Consider the following 21,257-nt stretch of genomic DNA (forward strand, 5'->3'; position numbering starts at 1 on the left):
GACTATAAATGGTTCATTTTTCCTGTTGTATCCAGCCAGGCTGCCCCTTTTATTCCCAGCAACACAAATCGAGTTTTATCAGCCTGAAAGAATCTTTCTTCTAAATGAAGCCCAGTACTGTAATAACTTGAAAGGCATCTTTAGGCAGCGTAGTAAAAATGTTTGATTTGTAATTGCCTGCTGAACTCTTGCACAGTCTGTTGCCATATGGTACCCTCCCTTCTACTGGCAAACAATCTTTCCTTGTTTCTAACTTCTCAGCCTCCCTACCCCCTCCTTTTCTGGAGGGTATGGATAGGAAATCCGAAGGAGGAGTTTCTTCTGCTCTCAGTGTGTTCGCGGTGACATCATAGGTGGGCTGAACGTCTAAGTCGAGTGTGTGTTTGTTTAAAAAAACTGTCCAAAAGTGATGTATATGGAATCCGGGTCAGCTGTAGCTGGTTAGTGCACTTCTGCATGTGAGAGTAAAACACTGCAGTTTCAAAAAACACTTCTTCCTCTCTTCTGGAATAACACAAAGTGGAACATTACTTTTTGCCTTTTTTTTTTTTTAAACGATTAGTTAGCTTGGTTATCGTATGGAGAAACCCAATTCCTCAATACAGCTTGGATCTAACAGAGAAAGACAAAAGCAGTTTTCAACTCCAACTGAAGATTAACAATACACAGCATCGGTTAATATAGGAAGAAAAAGCAACTTGGCCTCTGGATTTTCCATCTACCACAGAAGCAAGACAGCTGGATGATTTTTTTTCTTGGTAAGTTTTAAAGTTACTCTTACTTGCAAGTTTAATTTTGAGCTATTTGTGAATTCTACATACATCTCCCTCAACACACAATTGTGAAGAAACAAATCTCTCTTAGCCTGAGAAAAGTTTGACAACTAAAATATAAAACTCACTTTAGTGGCATTTGGTAGACTTTGGAAACTTGGAAAGAATTAAAAAGGACTCTGCATAAGAGCAGAGACTAACTCATTCCAGTTGTAAGGATGAACAAGTTTCAGTTGTTTAACTGTAAGTCTTCTGTAGATTGTTATCGAAAGTTAGAGAAAATAAGTACTACCAGAATCTTTGCTAAGCATGTAATTTGTGTTTTGTGTATTAAAGTGTGAATGTGTATTAATGTGTGAAAATTAGTACTACCAGAACCTTTGCTAAGCATGTAATTTGTGTATGTGTATTAATGTGAAATTCTAAATTCTGATCCTACCAGAAAGCAAAAGCCAAAAAACCTATCGATTTCAGGGAAGCTGGATTTTACCCAACACCAGAGCATAGACCTAGCATTACTAGAACTAGAAAATGGATACCTCAATAAAACCACTGTAAAAAGTCCCAAGTAAATCAATGCACATCCGTAAGCAGCAGTCATTGTATATCGTTTCAATTAAATTTTTATTTATGGTACTTCTGAGCAGTACAAATAGTCCGAGTTGTACAACCAACCAAGAAACCCGAGTCACACATTGATTCAGAGTATAATCAAGTTTGTAGCACAAACAATTGTGCAGCTGAAAATCCAAAGACATTGCTGCAACAGGCACTAATCCCTTCCTTTAACATATGTGGAATGATGGGGAAGTTAATTGTACCTCAATTGAACAGCAGTTTGTTTCTAAATGAAGATTAACTTCATAAACGTGAAATTAAACATACAGGGCTACACTATATTAAGTGGAAAATAGAGGGTTTTGTTACAGTTCTTTGGGAGGAGGTAGGGGAAAGGATGCAGTTGCAAGTCAACAATTAAAACAAGAAATCTGTTTGCAAACATAAGACAGAAGTACAGATAAAAACAAAAAAAAAAAGGAGTTGTTAATACATAATTTTCTACTTTTGCCTTTCTTCATGCTGACTTGGAAATTAAAATGCAGTAAATATTCCAGAACAATGGAAAAGAATTTAAGTTACGTATTTCTATTAACAAATCCTCAGAAATGTCTGACACGTTAGGAGAGAATGAAGGGGGTGATGCTAAAAGAAGAGACAAAGTGCTACAGAAAGCAAACTTAATGAAGATTTAGTAGCTATGGGGAGGAAAAAAAGTCTGAGCAGTCTTGACAAATAAGAAAGATGGATTCTTTCCAAGTTCTTGAGCCCTTTTTCTTACCATCCTTTTGTGCTTCTTTACATATTAAAGAGAACAATCTAAACATCAACAAAAACCCCATTTGAAGCCTACACTGTGTGCTTTGGACACCAGTCTCCATTCATTCATGATTAGCCAAGGTTTTGATTTACACTGCTTAGAACAATCCCTAAATCTTTCCCAAATGAAAACAGCTGAGTCAATAATTTTAAAGCAGTAAACTGGCTATGTGCAAGGTTTTAACTCTCTCTCCTTTGCTGTCTTCCAACTTTAAAGTTCAAATTTTAAAATGCTTCTTTTAAAGCAAATAACGGAATACTAGTATTTGTTGTTGCCCTAAGAATGATCTGAAGTATGATGGAACAATATACCATTTAAAGTTTTACTGGAATTTACTTCAAAAAATAGAAATTCTGAACCTTTAAACTTTTGCCAGTAACTACATGGCTTTATCAGGTCTTAATTATTGTTTTACTGGGCTTAGTTTGTTTTTCATAACATGCCCTATTAGTCTGGTCCTTAAAATTTATACACTAATGAATGAAACAAAATTTCCTATAGCAAACATCACTAGATGCTTAATGTCTTAAGTATCTGTTTTACAGAGAATTCTTGAGCCCCCAAGTAACACATTTCCAAATGCAAAACGTACCACTCCATTGTACCTGCCTGTTAAAATGGTGCAAACACACACAATGGCTGCAAACAAAAGTAAAGGAACCCTCACATAAAAAAACCACCAAAAAATCTGGAAATGTCACAATATTTTGCTGTTTTCGGATTATCCATTATGACAAGATTTACAGATCTCTTCTGCAGAGAGTTTCTGAGAATCTATCATTTTTGAAAGTGACACATTTTCAATGACTACTTCAAAAACCCCTGAAGATATTTAGATTGCCTTTCCTAAAAGGAATCAGATTCCCATTAATCTTGGACAAGTAGATTTCTGCGACTCAATACATCATGTATCTGACTGACAAAACCCGAGAAAGTATTATTCCTGGATCCCAGTCAATACAATTGAAAGCAACCCTGTTGTTTCAGCAGAAACAGAGTGACTTGCTGAAAAAGCACTTGTTTATATAGTGGAAAGTAACTTACCGAAGTACACAGATATATAAAAAAAAAATCTAATCTATGTGAACATTTCTCCTATAGTAAGAATCTTTTCTCCACATCAGTATTACTTCTATTGTTATGGACCCAGTTTTAAGCTAAAAAATCCACAAAAATCTCTACTTACTCTATGTAGAGACAGGGGAACATAGATGGTTTTATTGATTTTAGCTGCTTGGACAAAGCTTAACAGAAAATGAGGTATGCATAATATCAATAACAGAGCTTTCAGATTAACTGGTACCATGTTCAGAGGATCTTTATTATCATTTACTTTCTAAAAAAACCCTGTTTGTTTCTCTTCCTGTTTTACATATTTATAAATGAAGGTTTATAAGAGAGGACATGGTTGGTATTTATCATTTGACCACACTCTTTTAATAAATATTCTGAATAAAGATATGTACTGATACTGTGCTTTCCATACAAAGGGAATCCTATATTCACATTTACCTGCAACACTTCCATTACATTCGGCTGTAACAACCTACACTGCCCAGGGAGAAGCTCTGAAAGAACAGCTTCTATTTTGTGTTGTGGGTCTCCAAATTGTACATCCTGCTGAATGTGAGAGTCACAGCAGTACAACAAAGAACAAATAGTTTGTTGTGTAGAAATTTAAAAAACACCAAATATATACTAGCTTCCACATTTCCTCATGCCTGCAACTCTAATATTTGTAAGTGATACAATATTTTTTGGGGTAACACAGCCCACATTATAGTAGTTTCTCAGTGAAAGTTAAAAATAGTAGTTAAGGGTTTATTTTGCTCTTTTACATTAGAGTTTTGTTCCTTTAAACACTTGTAAAAGTAATAAATCAAAGATTAATTTTGGAAAGAGTTTGGTTGGGGTTTTTTTTTTGCACGGGGATCAGCCTGGAAAAAGAAAGAAACCAGAAGAAAAGGAATGACATTAAATGTAAAATGGTATTGAAGCCCTAACCACACCTCTTGAGTATTTCTGACAAGATGATGATGAAGTTTGTGTTGCTATGAATAGTTGCACATTTTCTCCTGCAGAAGCAATAAAACATCAGCATGCCAGATCATACGTAATGCAACTTCAACAGAAATCTGAGACCCAAAACTGGGTGATACAGAAACAAGTGAAATGAGAGTCTATTCTAATTTAAAAACCACGACTATTCATGAAGAGTTAAATAACATATTTTAAAGCAATAGTATCTGTAATCATGATCTCTCTTGCTTATTTTCCAAGGTTTGCTTTCAGGTATCTCAGCAGCCCCGCTCACTACAAGCAACTCTAGACTTGCAGAAACAGTTTGAGACTGTGGTTCTGTCTAAACTGATCCCTGAGCCTCAACCACTTTATCACATAGCAGTTATGACACTACCTAAACATCAAAACCTGGGAATCTGTGGCATAATGTGTGTGATTAAAACACCCTAAAACTATTTCCTAACTCTAATATTTGTTGGTTTTAGGTATTTTATATTAGACTATCATTCTGTGATATTTTGGATAAACAGTTTATATTTTTTTAAGCTGCTTGCCCAGAACATCAGGAAATTTCTGAAACAGTATTTTCATTTCCTTCTAAGCTGATTAAAACTCCAAGTAAATATCTTACTCGGAACCTATTCTTGTATAACAACTTAGGCATTAAGCTGCTCAAACATGCCAAGCAACATCATAAGACGTTTAATTATTTCAAAATCAAAATTTCCATGGAAGCATGTATGTTCCCTACCAGGTAGATTCTCAGAAGCCACTCATCCCTGCTTACCTGAATGTCTCAGTTTAATACAAGAGATTTGAATTATTTCAAAGTTCTAGGGCATAATCTTAGGTGCTGCATTTGGTTATGTTGTATCACACCATTTAATTCATTTTATGGTCTGACAGAACTTCTAACTTTAACACGTAAGTGTAGACCTTCAAAATGAACACACATAATATTAAAAGAAATGAGGAAAGCAGACTGCAACAGAATACATGGTCAGAAAGTGGACTGCATTGCAAAATATTTGGTTTTGAAAGATTCATTTAAGTTTTAATGTATTTCAGGGGAAAAATGTGCTGCTGTGGGGAAAACCCCCAGCCATTCATTATTTAAGTAACTGTATAGGGTCTTTAAAAACAACCAAGAACTAAAGTGTTATTCACCTTTTTGGACTATGAAGTAGCTATTATATACTGTGAAAATAGTAAAATACTGGACTTGTACTATGGCTTCATCCTTAACCATATGCCATGAAGTCACTTTCCCTGCATCTGCAAACACTGAACATAAAAGTATTGAAAAAAAATTTAGGAGATGTTAAGAGGTTTCAGACAATTAGCTCAGCTCATCCTTATCAAGTTAGAAACTACACACAGATCTGTTTCCCATGTGTTTAGCATGATTCATGTGAAAAATTAACCTAATGAACTTCCAACTCTTCAAGTGATTAATATCTTAAATATATAAATTTTTTTAAACAGAACTTATACTTCCAGCACAGAAGTATTAACAAAACTTTTAATCAAGTTGTTTTTGAAAAAATACTCACTAGTAGACACCAAATTACTCATTGCTACATACTAACAGTAAAACATACAGAAGTAAGTTTTTAAATATAAACTTTCTTAAAATTTTATGTATTCCCTCCATTTATGTAGGGCAAGAAATGATTTTCAGTATGTGTTAAAACCAAGTGTTTTCTTCCCCTCACAGGAGCAGGGCTTGCAATACAACTGTCAGCCAAACAAGAAGTTATTTTTTAGGCAACAGTGGAACATTTGATCAAGATTCCTAGATATAATTCCTGACTGCATGTAGAGCATGGTTTGAAGTTTGTAACCACTGCTATTAGAGAAGCCAAAAAATAAAGACTTGATATGTTTACTCTGAGGTCAAGCAGACATCATTTTCAGCAATAATACTAAAGCCAGTAGCAAAACTGGGAGAAGCGACCTGACACAATGTCACCTTATCATTTGTAAATGTGAATGTAAAGGAAGCAACACAGATCTGCTCCTCCTTCAGGATGACTCTTCCAGGGTTGCCAAATGCACTTAAACTTGAACTTGGCAGCAACAGCATAGAAATTAACTTTCTTTGGTTTTACTTTATTTCTCTTCATAACTATACAAAGGCCACTGTACAAGGCCTTGTACAACCACAAATAGTAGTCTGGAAAGAAAAGTCAGATCAACAGCTGAGATAAGAAAAGTGATCTGCTTGACAAAGCAAATAAAACATGAAAAATGAGGGGGTTTTCCTGATTTAAGTGCTACCTTTGTTTACCATCTCAAATATTTAAAAAAATAAAGTTAAAACCCAGGTTTCTCTAAAAACATTCTTGGATCTTTATCACTGCATTTTAATTCTTTACACAAAGTTAAAAGAAACGCGTTATTTTCATTAAAAGGCGAACGATACACTGCAGTATGATATTTATAGTGATGACACACCCAATACTTCAGTGTTATTTTGGATAAAAAATGTTCTCAAAGATACAAAAATAGCATGACAACAATTTTAAATGTTCATCTCAAAAGATAACTAAGTAGGGACACACATGCAGAGCAAACAGCATTACAGGCTTTCCTTACAAATATAAAGTTACTTGAATATGTAATTTTCAACGTTTAAGGCAATTATCTTGCACTAATCTCCTGCCTAACACTAATGTCCAAAAATAGTCTTAGATATGTATTTTTCAAATCTACTATATCTGTGTATATACAAATTTGAAAAATGTATGTGTATATGAATAGTTATGTAGATAGTATTTAACAAACTATTATACTTCTATATATACATATATAAAGCTAAGAGGACCAGAAAGGCTTATATAACCCAAATTCCAAAATTTATCTAAGTATTTTTGAAAATGCTATCACTGTCTCCCTACTTCCCTTCCATGAAGATATTCTGTAACCACTCTACGTTCCTTGTGCATTTAATTGCAGTGAGTATAGATCTAAGCAGTCACATTTATAATAAAAGCATAATACATAATCTAAGCAGAACATTGTTTCTGAAAATTCCTCTGTTGCAACAACTTCTCTACTAAATCCAGTATCTAAATTTTAGGGTTTGTTGCTCAGAATAGAAAGCTATTCTTTGCAGCTAATCTAATGGAATCTAACTCCACGTAACAGATTCCAAAGACTTTCTACATACACATAAAGCATGGCAAATCCATCAGTTTAGGCAGTTTAAGCAGTACAGGAGCCTTTGCTATGGCTCTAATTTAATGACTTTATCTTTTATCTGTTTAATAGTCTCTTCTGACAGTCATCATACTTGCTTTAAAATGAAGATATTTAAATGGACTCTGGGTGTTCTGTTGTTCCTGCTGTTATCTATCGGGCGCTGTACAGAACAATCTACGCCTAATAAAACATCCCAACGGAGGCACCCTCGTTCAGCTGACGGTGGAGAGGAAGGGAAGAAATGTGGTTACACCTTCCTGGTCCCAGAACAAAAAATCACAGGGCCAATTTGTGTGAATACTAACGGCCCAGGTACTGGTAACAGAAAAGACGAAGTCACAAGAATGGACATAGAGAACTTGAAGGACGTGCTGTCCAAGCAAAAGCGGGAGATTGACATTTTGCAATTGGTTGTGGATGTGGATGGAAACATTGTGAATGAAGTAAAATTACTGAGGAAAGAAAGCCGTAACATGAACTCTCGGGTCACCCAACTCTATATGCAACTCCTGCATGAGATAATTCGAAAGCGTGATAACTCACTTGAGCTTTCCCAGCTGGAAAACAAAGTCCTTAATGTTACAACAGAAATGTTGAAGATGGCAACAAAATACAAGGAACTTGAAGTAAAATACGCAGCACTAACTGATCTTGTAAATAATCAGTCTGTGACTATCTCACTGCTGGAAGAGCAGTGCTTGAGAATCTTCACACGACAGGACACCCATGGGTCTCCACCTCTTGTTCAAGTTGTGCCACAGCACATTCCTAACAGCCAGCCATACACTCCCCTTCTCCTGGGAGGAAACGAGATACAGCGAGACCCGGGTTACCCTAGAGACAGAGATGTAAGGCCGCCACCTGATCCAGCTACTTCTCCTACAAAGAGTCCTTTCAGAGTACCACCACTGGCTTTAATTAATGAAGGTGAGTTCTATCACTATTTATCTACCCTGAGATTTCTCTATTTCAGAGGGAAACCGTCCAGGCTATAGAAACAGAATGAAGAATTTGAAGTATCTGGTATAGCTAGCCCTTGCTCCTGATTTTCTCCCCTCACCCCCAGGGAAAGGTTTAGTTCGCCAAATAGTCTAGTTCTTAAGCTATCGCTGCATAAGAGGAATTTGTTGAAACAGTTGACACTCAGAAATTCAATCTGAAGAATTTATGCCTTTGAGTTACAAAGCATTGGGGTTTCTGTCTCCAGCTGGGTTTGAGTTATGGGCATGAAAATTCAATATTAGCATATACTTTCTAGTATTTAGCCCTGTTTCTTTGAAGATGCCTACTAGCTACATGTTACAGTAACCAGCAATGGTAAGAGAAGCTAATTCGTCTTAAATTAAGTAATTTTAAGTAGTTGTCCTTTATACTTACACATATATATTTGCCAGATGTTAATCCTCCTAGAATAATTTTACTCCTATTCTGAGCTGCTTTAAAATGAACATCTAAGTCCACCAACACAGTCGTGCAGTAAGTGTTTGGGTGAAATCTTCAAGAGAGCAAGGTAAGTTTGAAAGGATAATTGAACCAAGGCCGGATCCAATTAGATACACTCAGCTACGAAAATTTAAAATGAGTAACTACATTCCCAGTAAACTGATGTCAGTAGGGCACGGCAAGTTAGACTAATACCATAAATATTATGAAAATACATTTGGGACACTGTATCACATCTTTATGTGTTACATTCTTCAGGTCATTAGATAAATTCATTTATCACTGGAAACAAAACTAGTGACAAGAAAATTAACTACTTCTGAGCTGCCCTGAATTCTATCATGATTCTCACTTTATTAAAATTTTGATGGAGCTGCGATAAAAAAAAATAATTAAGGATTTATAAAAACAAGAAGCTTTTCTCAGACATCCATTCAAGTGTTTGCTCTTGGCTTCTGTTAGTTTGCACAGCAAAAGGGTTTGGTTGGGTTTTTTTTTTTTTTGGTGTTTGTGTTGTTGGGTTTTTTTGCTTTCAAATTGCTTTTAGTCACAGTTGGAAGTTCAACTTGGTTTCTAAGATGAAGCCAAACATTTATTTGTGACTGTTCTACAGCATTACAAACAACTAGCTACTGATGTAAAGCACAGCTATTTTTATTCAGGGTCTGCAGAAAATTCAGGCACAAGCCCAAGTAAAATGCCAGATGTCATGAGAATTTAAATCACACATCACGACACAAAGGAAACAGCTAATACAAAAGCATTACATTTATATCTGGTCAGACAGCAAAAGCATAATTCTAAAAAATGGCAACTTCCTGTTTTCCAGAAACCCCATGCATCAAGGTTTTGTTATAAGTGCATTTTTTTCTCTCAGTATATGCCTGCTGTACACACAAAATGAAGCAAGAACACTAAATATTTTCCTCTAAATTATCTACCATGGTTTTCACTAGCCCCTTTACCCCTAAAAGTTCAGAGTTTGAATCTGTTTTTGCAAGGGAACACAAAAAAAATATTAAGGAATTTATTTTAACATTATTCAGCTTCCTTCATTTAATACTAGATTCTTGAGTCTGAAGATTGTTTCTTGCAGCACCTTGGGAAAATGAGGGTTGAGAATTGCTTAAGCTGGTAGAGCATCAATCATCAAAACCAAAATTTCTAAATGGCAACACAATGCCCAGTTATTATCTCTGATTTTTAAAATTAAGGTAAGCATATTTAATAGTCCACAGAACCAAAATTGTCTATGCCATCGAAAAATGAACTTTCTAGTTAAAAGATGATAACTATTTGTAACGTATAAAGACGTCAAAAAAAGACCAATGAAATCCAAACAGTCCCATTTAGAAATAGGCCTGTCCAAGACTTGGTTATGCCAGAGTAAACAACTGGAGAGACAAGTAGGAGCTTTCTCCTACTGTATCTGGTGAAGTTGTACCTAACAAATACTTGCATGCAACAGAAGCTTACAGAAGGATCAATGTGCATCTTAATACTGTGGGTGGAGACTAAAATCCAAAATACATGGGGAACAAAGATGAGATTGTATTTCTGAAGAGTATTTTGGTTAATTTGCATTAAAATAGCTCTAAAAATTGCAGAAGAACAGTCGTCCTGTGACTTAAGGTTTTCACAATTATCTTAATCCTTGGAATGATAACCAGTGTCCCCAAATTTTACTGGCCACTACGTTGCAAAAAGTAGCTTCAAGTAAACAGAGACACACACACACTCACATCCTTCCCCAATACCTCTCAGTTAACAATGTAACTTTTTTAAAAAAAATATATGCCCAGTTTAATTTTGGAATTCCCCTCTACTACTACCAAAAAAATCCTCTATATGAAGCTTACACAATTACAGCTTCTATATCATCTGCTCAAGATAACATTTAGCATCTTAAAATAGGATTCAGCCATAGTTTTAAGCTTTCAACTTAAAATACTTTATCACTTTCCTTCTCTACTACATCTAATTTACAATAGAATATGATCTGTACTAAATCATACACCCAAACCACAATTTTAGAAGTGAAATACTTAACAGATCATCTTCTCAGAGTATTTCTAACTTACAAGTGTCTCAGCAACTTAGTGTACACAGACTGTTACAAAAGACTAGACATTCACGAGATACTTATTCCTTACATAGATAACAAGATTTTAAGCAGAACAGTTATGCTTTTTTCACTAGCCAGAGCCTCCACTCACACCAGCACCATGGAAAAATCTTACAGTTTCACAAATCTCAGCATTTCCACCGAACAAGAAATGGAATAGTTCTTACACTGTGAACTTAAAATAATTACATGTAACAAAGAATTTACTTCTCAAAGATTCAAGGCTATACACCAAAAGTTACAGGATTTGTTGGATTTCTTTACACTAAGAGCAGAAGGCTGTTACCTCTACTACAACATTAACTCATGATATAAGCATATAGATGAATTGGAGCATCAAAAAGCAGACAAGTTGCATCCTGTGACAATGCCAGCTGAATTTCAGAAGTGATCAAAGTGTATTACATTAACAAGCTAATACAATTCTGTCTGCCTTGAAAGCTACTTAAAACCACTCCAAACATCTGCTTGGGTTTCCCATAGAAAAATGAGTCCTCAATTCCTCCTTCAGTAGAAGTCACATGAAATAATACACAGCAGATTTACATCAAGCTATTCTTAATATTCAATTAACATTAGAAAAAATACTACTTGTTTGTTTACACTTTTTCTAATGCAATAATTGCTTTACAATAACACTTCTAGGACAACCTCCCTGTTCAGTTATACAGTGCCCAAATTCTACTTCAGATAGTTCAAGGAAAGGAGATGAGACCCAATTTAGCCCAGGAACTTATCTATCCACTGGCCGAATTTTGCAATGTGCAAAATCTACATGGAAAAGCACTCATATCCCGAAGCTGCAGTATTTCTTTCCGAAGCTGCAGTATTTCTTTCCGAAGCTACTACTGCATGCACTGCAAGAATGACAAAACCATCATCAAATACTGACAGTACAGTACATAGCAGTACTTACAACGATGGGTCAGGGTTTGCAGCATTCTGGTAGCACTGTTGCAGTCAGAAGCTCCAAGTAGTCACCTTCATTAGATACACAAGCTTTTTGCACTCTAATTAATATGAAATGCTTTATGGATTTCTTGCTAATTACACACTTACCCAACCGGCAGCTACTACTTTAAAACATAAAATAAGCAAGACTTCCAATTTGCTTTTGTCATGCAACCTTAATCTGCAATAAAGGTCACTTCCACTTGACCTCTACTTTTGATTAAAGAATAACCTCAACAACTGTCTCCTATGCTTCTCTGCACATTAGCTTCTTCTGTGACTGATGAGTTTTCTCTGAACTTCCATGTCAACTGGAGAAAATGAGCCTTCTAAAATGAGAGGAAAGCTGTAGGTAATTTATTTTCATATTTACAGAATATGAGTTTTCAAATACATTTAGGGCATCCACCACTAACCAGCCATCAGAACATAGCGTGCTTTTCACTAGTAAATAACTAGTCTAAATCAACTCAAGTAATGGTACATGAACATTAATCCTTTTCTAAGAAGTAGAGAAAAATATTACCAAAAACTGAAAGGTAAACTAGGCAAAGTTTCCAGAGATATGTAAGCTGCATGCTTCTTACAGAATAACCAGATGCTCTTCTGTAAGTAATATTTGTAAAACCACTATTCACGTGGTCTAAAATGGAGCTTTCAAGCAACACTGTGAACAGCAAGAGCGTTTTTGTAGAATCATAGCCCTGAAAACGAGTATGTGAGCCCTTTCAGCTGCTCAGAAGTCCTTCTCCAGTGCTTGCATATTTTCTTCATCAGTATCCATCTACATGTATCCCACCAGGATGACACATTAAACTTAAAAGATTCTTATCCACAGTAAACAGGCTGATTCCAGAACTGGGCAAGTACATAAAGGCAAAAAAGTTATGCAGTATAAGAATACTCTTTCATTAAATTCCACTAGATATTTCTTATAGCAGCTCTCACACTACTTATGTATTCAGGTGTCTGCGTGGGTTGTTAGGGTGTCTTGGCTTTGTTTTGTTTTAAACTTCCATCAGCTTCAAATGGGTGCACTAGGATAACGAACTAAATTGGCAACTACTACTTTTTAAAACTGGTACAGGAGAAAACAGTTAATGAAAATCATAATGCACTTCTTGAATATCAAGGGTAAGAGTATAAATCTTTGACACAGTCAACAAAATTAAAAATTGGGTGTTGGTAACCAAAGTCTATTATCTGTTTAGCAAAATGAAGTTTTTGTTTAAAAACACACATATATATGATATTTACATGTTTCTTTCTATACACACAATTAATCTAAGACACTAACTTTTTACACTATTTTCCATGGTAAGTTTACCTTAATTGAATTACTGACTTCCATTACCATTACAAAATATTCTTTAACAATGTGCACTGCGTAGCCAAGCTTGAATGCTTACAGTATTTCTTTTCAAAAAGGTCCATTCAAAGACTGCCAACAAGCCAAGGATGCTGGGCATTCCAACAGCGGGATTTATATGATCAAACCTGAAAATAGTAATGAGCCAATGCAACTATGGTGTGAGAACAGCCTGGACCCTGGAGGATGGGCAGTTATTCAGAAGAGGACAGATGGGTCTGTCAACTTTTTCAGGAACTGGGACAGTTACAAGGTAAATTCTGGAATGCGAAAATCAGCTGCTTCCTTTCAGTGTGGCAGTGACATAATCTATTGCAATCAAGATGGTGCGAACATCTCCAGTGCAATTCTTCATTGCAAATGGTTGTACTGAATGATAAACACTGAGGAGTTGGAAAAGAGACAGCTGCTTAAGTTAGACAGTGAAATTAATTTTACGAACAAAGATAATTTGGATGTGTGGTCATCCCTCAGAGGCAAACATATTTCAGTGGGAATGTCCTATTTCACTCAATGGATTACTTAACTTTGTATGAACTTATTGTCTGAAATAGCCTGCATTTCTAATGCACAACACACCAACTGGGGAGGCATGTTATTCCAGACAGTGACTGGGAAGTCATTTATTACAAAGACCTAACTAAACACATGATTTTTATTAATGCACTGAGAACTACTGCAATTACTTGAAAAGCTTAATTGTCTCCCTTATGAATAAGCAATCTCAGACAGTGGAATTATTCATTTAAGCACATTCATAGATTTGCAGGATCAGAGTCTCAGCTTAAAAAAAATCCTAATAATGAATCCAAGGAAATAATTTCTACCTTTAAAATTAGGTTACAAATCTGAAGATGTAGGGCTGGCGAAGGGAATCACGTTCTTGCACATTATTGTGATATTATGCACTAGCGGGCATAACCCCTAGGATAACAAATGCATGATGCTTTGGAGTAATTACATGCTGGACAGGAGATCTGAAAATCCGTTTGGTTGGGTTTTATAATAATAATGTGCTGACTTCATACCTATAGCACAGAGCTTTCCCCTATGATGCTGTGCTCATATGAAATTAATCCATAATTGCCAAGTGCATTGTATCTGAAGAGGTAACTGAGGCACATTTAACTCAATTAGTAATCTAAAAATACCATATATACAAAGGAAATGACAAAAAATTACTATGAGGATTTTCACTTTTTGCGTTTTTGGAATTTAATGATTCAAATGTTAATCATTCCTTAGTAGCAGTTACACAAAGTCTTTACTTCTCAGAAAAGTAGGCAGTTGGTTTTTGGGTTGCTTTTTTTTGGTAAATGTTGTAAGGCAGTTATGGAGGGTCTTATAAAGATTTTGAACATAACAGCAAGAAAATGTAGAAGAGTATAACTGGTGTCTAATAATGGCTCAAGCTTGGGCAAATCTACCCCTGAGAGATTTCCCATTAAATTGCAGTAGCTGAAAATGGTATTCCTATTACCTAACTTCAGGTACTTGAAGGTACACCTCTGTGAGTGGCTTTAAACTAAAGCCTGTACCACCGACAACAGAGATGTCTCCCATGCCCACATTTCTACTTCTTTCCCCACTCTCTGTGTGGCTGCACAGCTACAGTGCTGACACAAGGGAAGTATTGCAAATGTGGCCATGAGCCAGGAGGAAAGCACCGCTACCATTTTTGGCAGCTGCATGATGCTACATCAACTTAAGCCACTTGTGAAACTGCAGCTTGAGATCGGAGCCTAGACTGTTCATCTGCTCAAGAGAGTCTTCCACAGAAAGTGCTTCAAAGCAGGAAATCAAATATAGGTCCTACATAATCAATGGCCTAAGAAGGAAGTAGGAAGACCTCAGAAACTAGGAAGGGTAACAGATAGCTACGGTGGGGTGACATACCTACTTTAGCTGCAACACCAAACAACACTGGTTTACTCAGGGACAGGAGACAGCAGATATGAAATATGACTCCACACCTACGTACTTGTAGTCTGTGATTTGAAAGGAAAGACTTCTTTATATTTCATTTCTAATAAATCTAGTAAAGAGCACAGATGAATTCTGTGATTAAGTTTACAGAAAAAACCCAACATGAGTTGCATTAAAAAGGCAACAAAAATTTATTTACCTTGAACACTGAGACTGTTGACCCATAAATATCTGTTCCGACCTAGAAGTATAGCCCCTTAAATGTCATTATTCATATTCTTATAGATCCCCTTAGCTTTCTCGAGAAATATGTTGTTTCAGTTTCCCTCTTCTCTCTCCCTTTATCTTAAAAAGAAGAGGGCATCACAGAAAACAGATAGTTTTGCCATCTTTACTGATTCTGGTAGTACCTCACGCAGCTAGCAGTCCAACTGAGTAAATGGCCATGTGCCACAAAATAAAGCATTTAAATGCATGGGTTGAGCAGTCATTCCAAGGTTAAAAGCTTTCAGTCCCAAGTTCCACTGTTTTTTAATACTCCTGCTGATAAGTGTTTTGACAAACAAGAAAAACGAAGCTAACATCACCTTCTGATCTTTTGTACAGAAAGGATTTGGAAACATTGATGGAGAGTACTGGCTGGGACTAGAAAATATTTACATGCTTACCAATCAGGATAATTACAGACTTTTGATTGAGTTAGAGGACTGGAGCAATAAGAAAGTCTATGCAGAATACAGCAGTTTTCGCCTGGAGCCTGAAAGCGAATTCTACAGGCTACGCTTAGGAACATACCAAGGAAACGCAGGCGACTCCATGATATGGCATAATGGAAAGCAATTTACAACACTGGACAGAGACAGGGATATGTATTCAGGTAAGGAAACTAGTATGTATGTGAAAAGTGAACACAGTAGATTCCATTAGTGATACCATCTTTAAAAAAAAGAATATAGTACAAAAAAGTACGTAAATTCTGATAAAACTCTCTTGAAAGATGATTCAAATTGATAATGATAAAAATCATGTTGACAGGGCCCCCTTTAAGCCCCTGCACCATTCAGAAATTCAAATTCTATTACCCCCATTGCAGACACACTTGAGCAAGCTTTGTATTTAGCTCAGTGACACCCTTATCACTTGCACGTGATTGTCTGCAGTCAGAATACCTGCCCAGGTGATCTCTCAGAGTAGTGCTGTGGCCACATAACAATAACCACCATGAACTAAAGCCTCTGAACAGCATGAAAGGAACTGCAACTGTGCAAAGGCTTAGTCATGTAACAATCTTGACAAATGGGTAGAGCATTTTGTTTCGTTCTCCTTAAAGGACACTTTTTTGTTCATTTCCACGTTCTTCCTCCAGCTTTCCCCTTAAAGCCTTAGCAGTAAAAGAAAAGTTGGGGAGTGTAATACTTCAACTGCTTTTTCTCAGCTGTCAATAACCATAAAGCTGGACAAATCTTGCAAACTCTTAAACAAGCCTGTAACAGTAAATACACAAGTTACAAGCAACTCTTTGTGGAACTGTGGCCCCGCGCACTGCTTGGGACTGTATCAACTCACATTGCTTCCATTGAAGTATTTCTAAACAGTACATAATCTGAGTTCCTTGAATGTTAGCTCACGGACGAGCACTGCTGGTAGTCTGAGAAGAGCCGATCTTAGTTTTCAGCTGTCACATTAAATAGTGCCAATAATCCCCCCTCCAGGCAATGGCTGCTGTTACAACAGAATTTATAATTTAGGTAGAAGCAGTAATTGATATGACAACAGGCTATGAAGTACTTCAAAGTTCCCTCTAAGAATAAGCCAGAATATGAAAGTGTTTGCTAATCTCCATTTCTCCTCTTTAATGTTGAAGTTCACCCATTTCTTTCTGTTCCACAGGAAACTGTGCTCATTTTCACAAAGGTGGCTGGTGGTACAACGCGTGTGCCCACTCCAACCTCAATGGGGTGTGGTACAGAGGAGGCCACTACAGGAGCAAGTATCAGGATGGAATATTTTGGGCCGAGTACCGGGGAGGCTCCTACTCCTTGAAAGCAGTTCAAATGATGATCAGACCTATAGACTGAGGAGGAAAATCTCACAGAGCTCAAGTGATCACGTATAAACTTCTCAGTGCTTGAGCTCCAGAAAAATAAAATATTACTTCTTAATCATTATTTTGCACAATCTGCCCCTGCAAAAAGCAGGTCTACAATTTTCCTGTCTTTTTCCCCCCCTGTTGTGTTGCCCTCTCCTTTTTTTAGAAACCTTTTCTACTGTGACAGTGTTTTTTTAAACACACATACACAAAAGCAGATGTTTGTGCTTGCAAAGCATATTTATCTTTGTTCAAGTCCAACATACTTTATGTAAACAGTCATTAAAGCTGGTAAAAAATTCCAGATATATGACAAGTTATAAGCTTTTCCACTTAAAAAGCTTATGCTTTTTCAGGTTAGCTCAACCCTTTTTTGTAAATATGTGAAATGACATTGTCTTGCTTTAATGTGAAAATGGATTAGTTATTTAACAATTATTTAAAAACGTTGGTATTACTTTCAATGAAAATCTGACTTCACATTACTGTTTAAGATTTACTCCAAGAAGCTATAGAAAAAATAGAAGACATTCTAGCTTTGCCAGCAGAGACACACTTTTGCAACAAATAATTATTTCAAAATGAAGCGGTGAATTAAAAACAAAATGTAAAAATTTTTAGTGGTGTAGAGAATTCCTGAAGATCTGCATATCCTACCTTCTGTAAAACACTTAGGCAACATTTTCCTAACCTAAGAAAAATAACTGTATGAAGTTATTGATAAACTTAAAACAACCAAATTGCTTGGTACTTTTTTTACTTTCAATCTCCATATTCAAACATCCTAATTAAACACACACACACCCCTCCCCCTCCACTCCAATTAGGAGTGATGAGGTCTGAACAAGTGTTCACACATACTAGAGAAGGACAGAGTCTCTGAATATTACAAGTTTTCCTCCAACAGAGCTTTCTGCTGACATGGTAAACAAAGATTAGAAATCAGCTCTGAGTGTATTCTCCCTGCCACCTCAAACTTGGACTGCTCTTATGACATACACATTTCCCTTCCCCTACATGTATATAAGTTTTGATACTGTCTATATTAAATTTTCTACATTCTAGATACCAGATTTCCACTGAAATTAATATGTAATTTAAGAACTTAATTAGAAAATACTTTTCCAATCTTTAACAAAAGCCAACTTACTGCATCAAAACAAGATGCTTTCAAAATCAGAAACAACGAAATGTTCACTTTAGGTACCAGAGTCTCCAAAACTAAAGCTTTCTTCCTAGTATATAAAACTATTTAATAATTGTACTTAGCCACACAGTTTACCTAATTTAATTCGATATTACACAAAAACTAAATACACTGTTCTGAACTGTAACCAACCTATTTGTTTGGCACTTCATATGTGCCTTCAGGATTTTAAGGAACTTTGCCCCTATTTAACATAAGAAACCCTAATAGCTAAAAGAATAATCTAATATTATTGTTATGTTAAATTAGTTGATATCGTTATGCAAAACCTCATTTGTAATTCAGAGGAGAGAAAAATAGCATTCTGCTTTCAAAACTCATTCTCTGAAGTAGATAAAGCTTCATTGATAACACATGGCTGCAAGGGTTGTAGTTACATCTTTGGTCAGACATCAAAGGCAACAAGTTCCAACAACAGTTAATTGGGGTTGGCAGGGGCGGGTGGGTTGGTGGAGAATAAGTCCCAGCATATTCCATTCCCAAATTCCAAGAACTTTAACTAGCACATATGTTTAAGATTACAATTCTGAAATTGTTCTTCATATAAGGAATATTTGTTTGTTACAAATATTGTACAGACCTCATTGATTGAGTGTTCTATGAAATGCTTTTTAATTACAAATGCTTAAAATTCAGACTATCTATAGTCTATTTTTTTTTTTTTCTATGGTAGCTGGATAGAAGAGCAATTCAGGTAAATTTAAAAGCTGAAAATGCCCTCCAAAAATGTTCCTTTAATGAACACTTCTGACAGCTTTAGTTCATTCAACCGACAGATTTCCTCTCCTTGGAAGAGATCTTATTTTACCCCAAGAATCTCTTGCCTGCTACAAAAACAGTGTTTATTTATTCAGTACAGTCAGTGAAAGGCGTACTTTGCAGAAACCCCTAAGTAAAATTAGCTTGCACTCAGCCTTTAAATTAAATCTTACACATTAAACATCTAAAAAGTGAGTCTTCCCCAGTTTAAGGCTGCAGAATGACATTAACTGAACATTATTACAAAATATACCCAGAAAGCTCAGAGTGTACAAATGCTGTGCCTCTGAAAGGAAAGACTTAAAATTAAGTTGCCGATTTAAGATTACAAGGAGGAAAAGCAGAGCATCCCTTTTTCAGGTTGGTTCATATGCTGTACAATAATTTACTACTTTTGAATGCTTGTAATGCTATCAGTTCTTAGCTTTTGGGTTGAATTTTCTAAGCAGGGTAAATGACTTTTAAGAGTTCAATGTTTTCTCTCACTTTTTTTAGAAAAGTTTTTCAAAAGAGGCTGTAGCATGCCTCAAGCTCATTGCACTGGACGTTCAGAAGCAGTATGTCTGAAGGATAGAGCTTTCACTATTCTCGTACTATCAGTCCAAATTTAACCAAGCAGACCTTGAAGAAGTTGAATCTGTACTAAACCTGAAACACAGTTTTCACATGTATTTCCAAAGTCTATTGCAAGCATTATCACCCAAGTAGCTGAATACTCATCAGATGAATACTTCAATAACCTGTTTTCAGCTTCTCTGTTTCTGGATATAATTCCTGAGAGACAGCTATAAGAAAATATTTCACAAGGTAGTACCTGCTTAGTTAAATAAAAATCTTACTTCTCAAGATACGGCTCAATTGTTTCATTGTGCAATCTCAAATTAAACAGAACTCCAGGATAAGACTCCCTTTGAGACTGGGTTTTTATTCCAGGGTAAAATATCACATATACAGCTCCCATTTGTTTTGGCTACTTTAGTTGGCCAGGTGATGGAACAGTGACAACACATCCCACATCACATAATGAGGACCTAATGCTGAACATTATTAATGTTGTATGGCTCTTAACAGTCACCTTTAAGTTAGTGAGTCCACACTGATGACATGCTGCTCTCACTTGCATTTCGAGAACTCTGGAATCACATCATACTTATTGCTGAACTGAAAAATATTTTTATTCCCGCCCCCCTAGTTAAATGTGTAAAGACAACTTTATCTTGTCCACAGTGGTAATAAGAAAACAATCTGTATTTCTATGGCTCCATTCACAATGCAAAGACTACAGAAAAAAAGTATTTAAACTTTAACTTATAATGCTAAGATGGTAGTGAAAAAAATTCCACACTCACATTGGATGTTTGGTTGCGTAAGGGTAAACCTAGTAACCTCTGAAGGGTAAAACTTTCATCCTTGAAATTGCAGCTGAAATTGCTTTATAGGCTCACTTTCCCTATGACCTTCCAAAAGGGTCCTTCACAACCACTGCCAATATTTCTCCGGAGGGGATTTGCTATGGCAAAGGTAACTGTGTGGCAGCCTTGACTCTCTGCACTCTTCTAAAGAGCATTTTAGGGGAGCACAGTAACTGCAGGGCTTCCGCACCAACAGTGAAGAAAGCCCCACCCCTTCTTTTACAGTGAGAGGAAGTGGACCTTATGATTAATCCCCCTCCCTGGTACATGCCACGAGCACAATTTCAAAGTGCAGACTTTTAGGTAGACTTTGCTACACATTTTAAACCAGGAGCAGTTTTACTCCTGCATACGATTTTATATCAGAAGTCATAGCAGAAAAAGATTCTTTCAGGAATTATAACCTATAGCTCGTAAGCTTAAAACAGTAAGTGAAAGTTACTTCTGTTCCATATGACTCTTACATTAGGAAAAATGCCTTGGAAAGGAAATAATTCCTGCAAATCTACTCAGGTCTTACTGGAGATTAAAGCTTTGATCAAATGAGAAAAACTGGACTCAACAGCCAATTTCCAAGATAGATCCAGATTTATCACAAC

At 36.1% G+C, this 21,257-nt stretch overlaps 2 protein-coding genes across 13 annotated transcripts in view; one reads left to right on the forward strand and one right to left on the reverse strand.

Moving 5' to 3' along the window:
- RALGPS2 (Ral GEF with PH domain and SH3 binding motif 2) overlaps positions 1-21,257 on the reverse strand; it is a 131,524-nt gene that overhangs the window by 42,537 nt on the left and 67,730 nt on the right. The window lies entirely within an intron of this gene.
- Positions 520-20,092, forward strand: ANGPTL1 (angiopoietin like 1). The gene is made up of 5 exons (XM_074832983.1): positions 520-758; positions 7,447-8,304; positions 13,325-13,518; positions 15,798-16,068; positions 17,082-20,092. The coding sequence occupies exons 1-5, from the start codon at positions 743-745 to the stop codon at positions 17,267-17,269; spliced, it is 1,527 nt and encodes a 508-aa protein (XP_074689084.1). The 5' UTR covers positions 520-742; the 3' UTR covers positions 17,270-20,092.

Source organism: Strix aluco, chromosome 8 (assembly GCF_031877795.1).
Source record: "Strix aluco isolate bStrAlu1 chromosome 8, bStrAlu1.hap1, whole genome shotgun sequence".
Classification (NCBI taxonomy): Eukaryota; Metazoa; Chordata; class Aves; order Strigiformes; family Strigidae; genus Strix; species Strix aluco.

Bases quoted from the DNA above. Each gene is read 5' to 3' on its own strand.
- ANGPTL1 (XM_074832983.1), top strand. The intron at 8,305-13,324 runs GTGAGTTCTATC...CTTTTCAAAAAG, and splicing joins ACTGGCTTTAATTAATGAAG to GTCCATTCAAAGACTGCCAA. The intron at 16,069-17,081 runs GTAAGGAAACTA...TCTGTTCCACAG, and splicing joins AGACAGGGATATGTATTCAG to GAAACTGTGCTCATTTTCAC.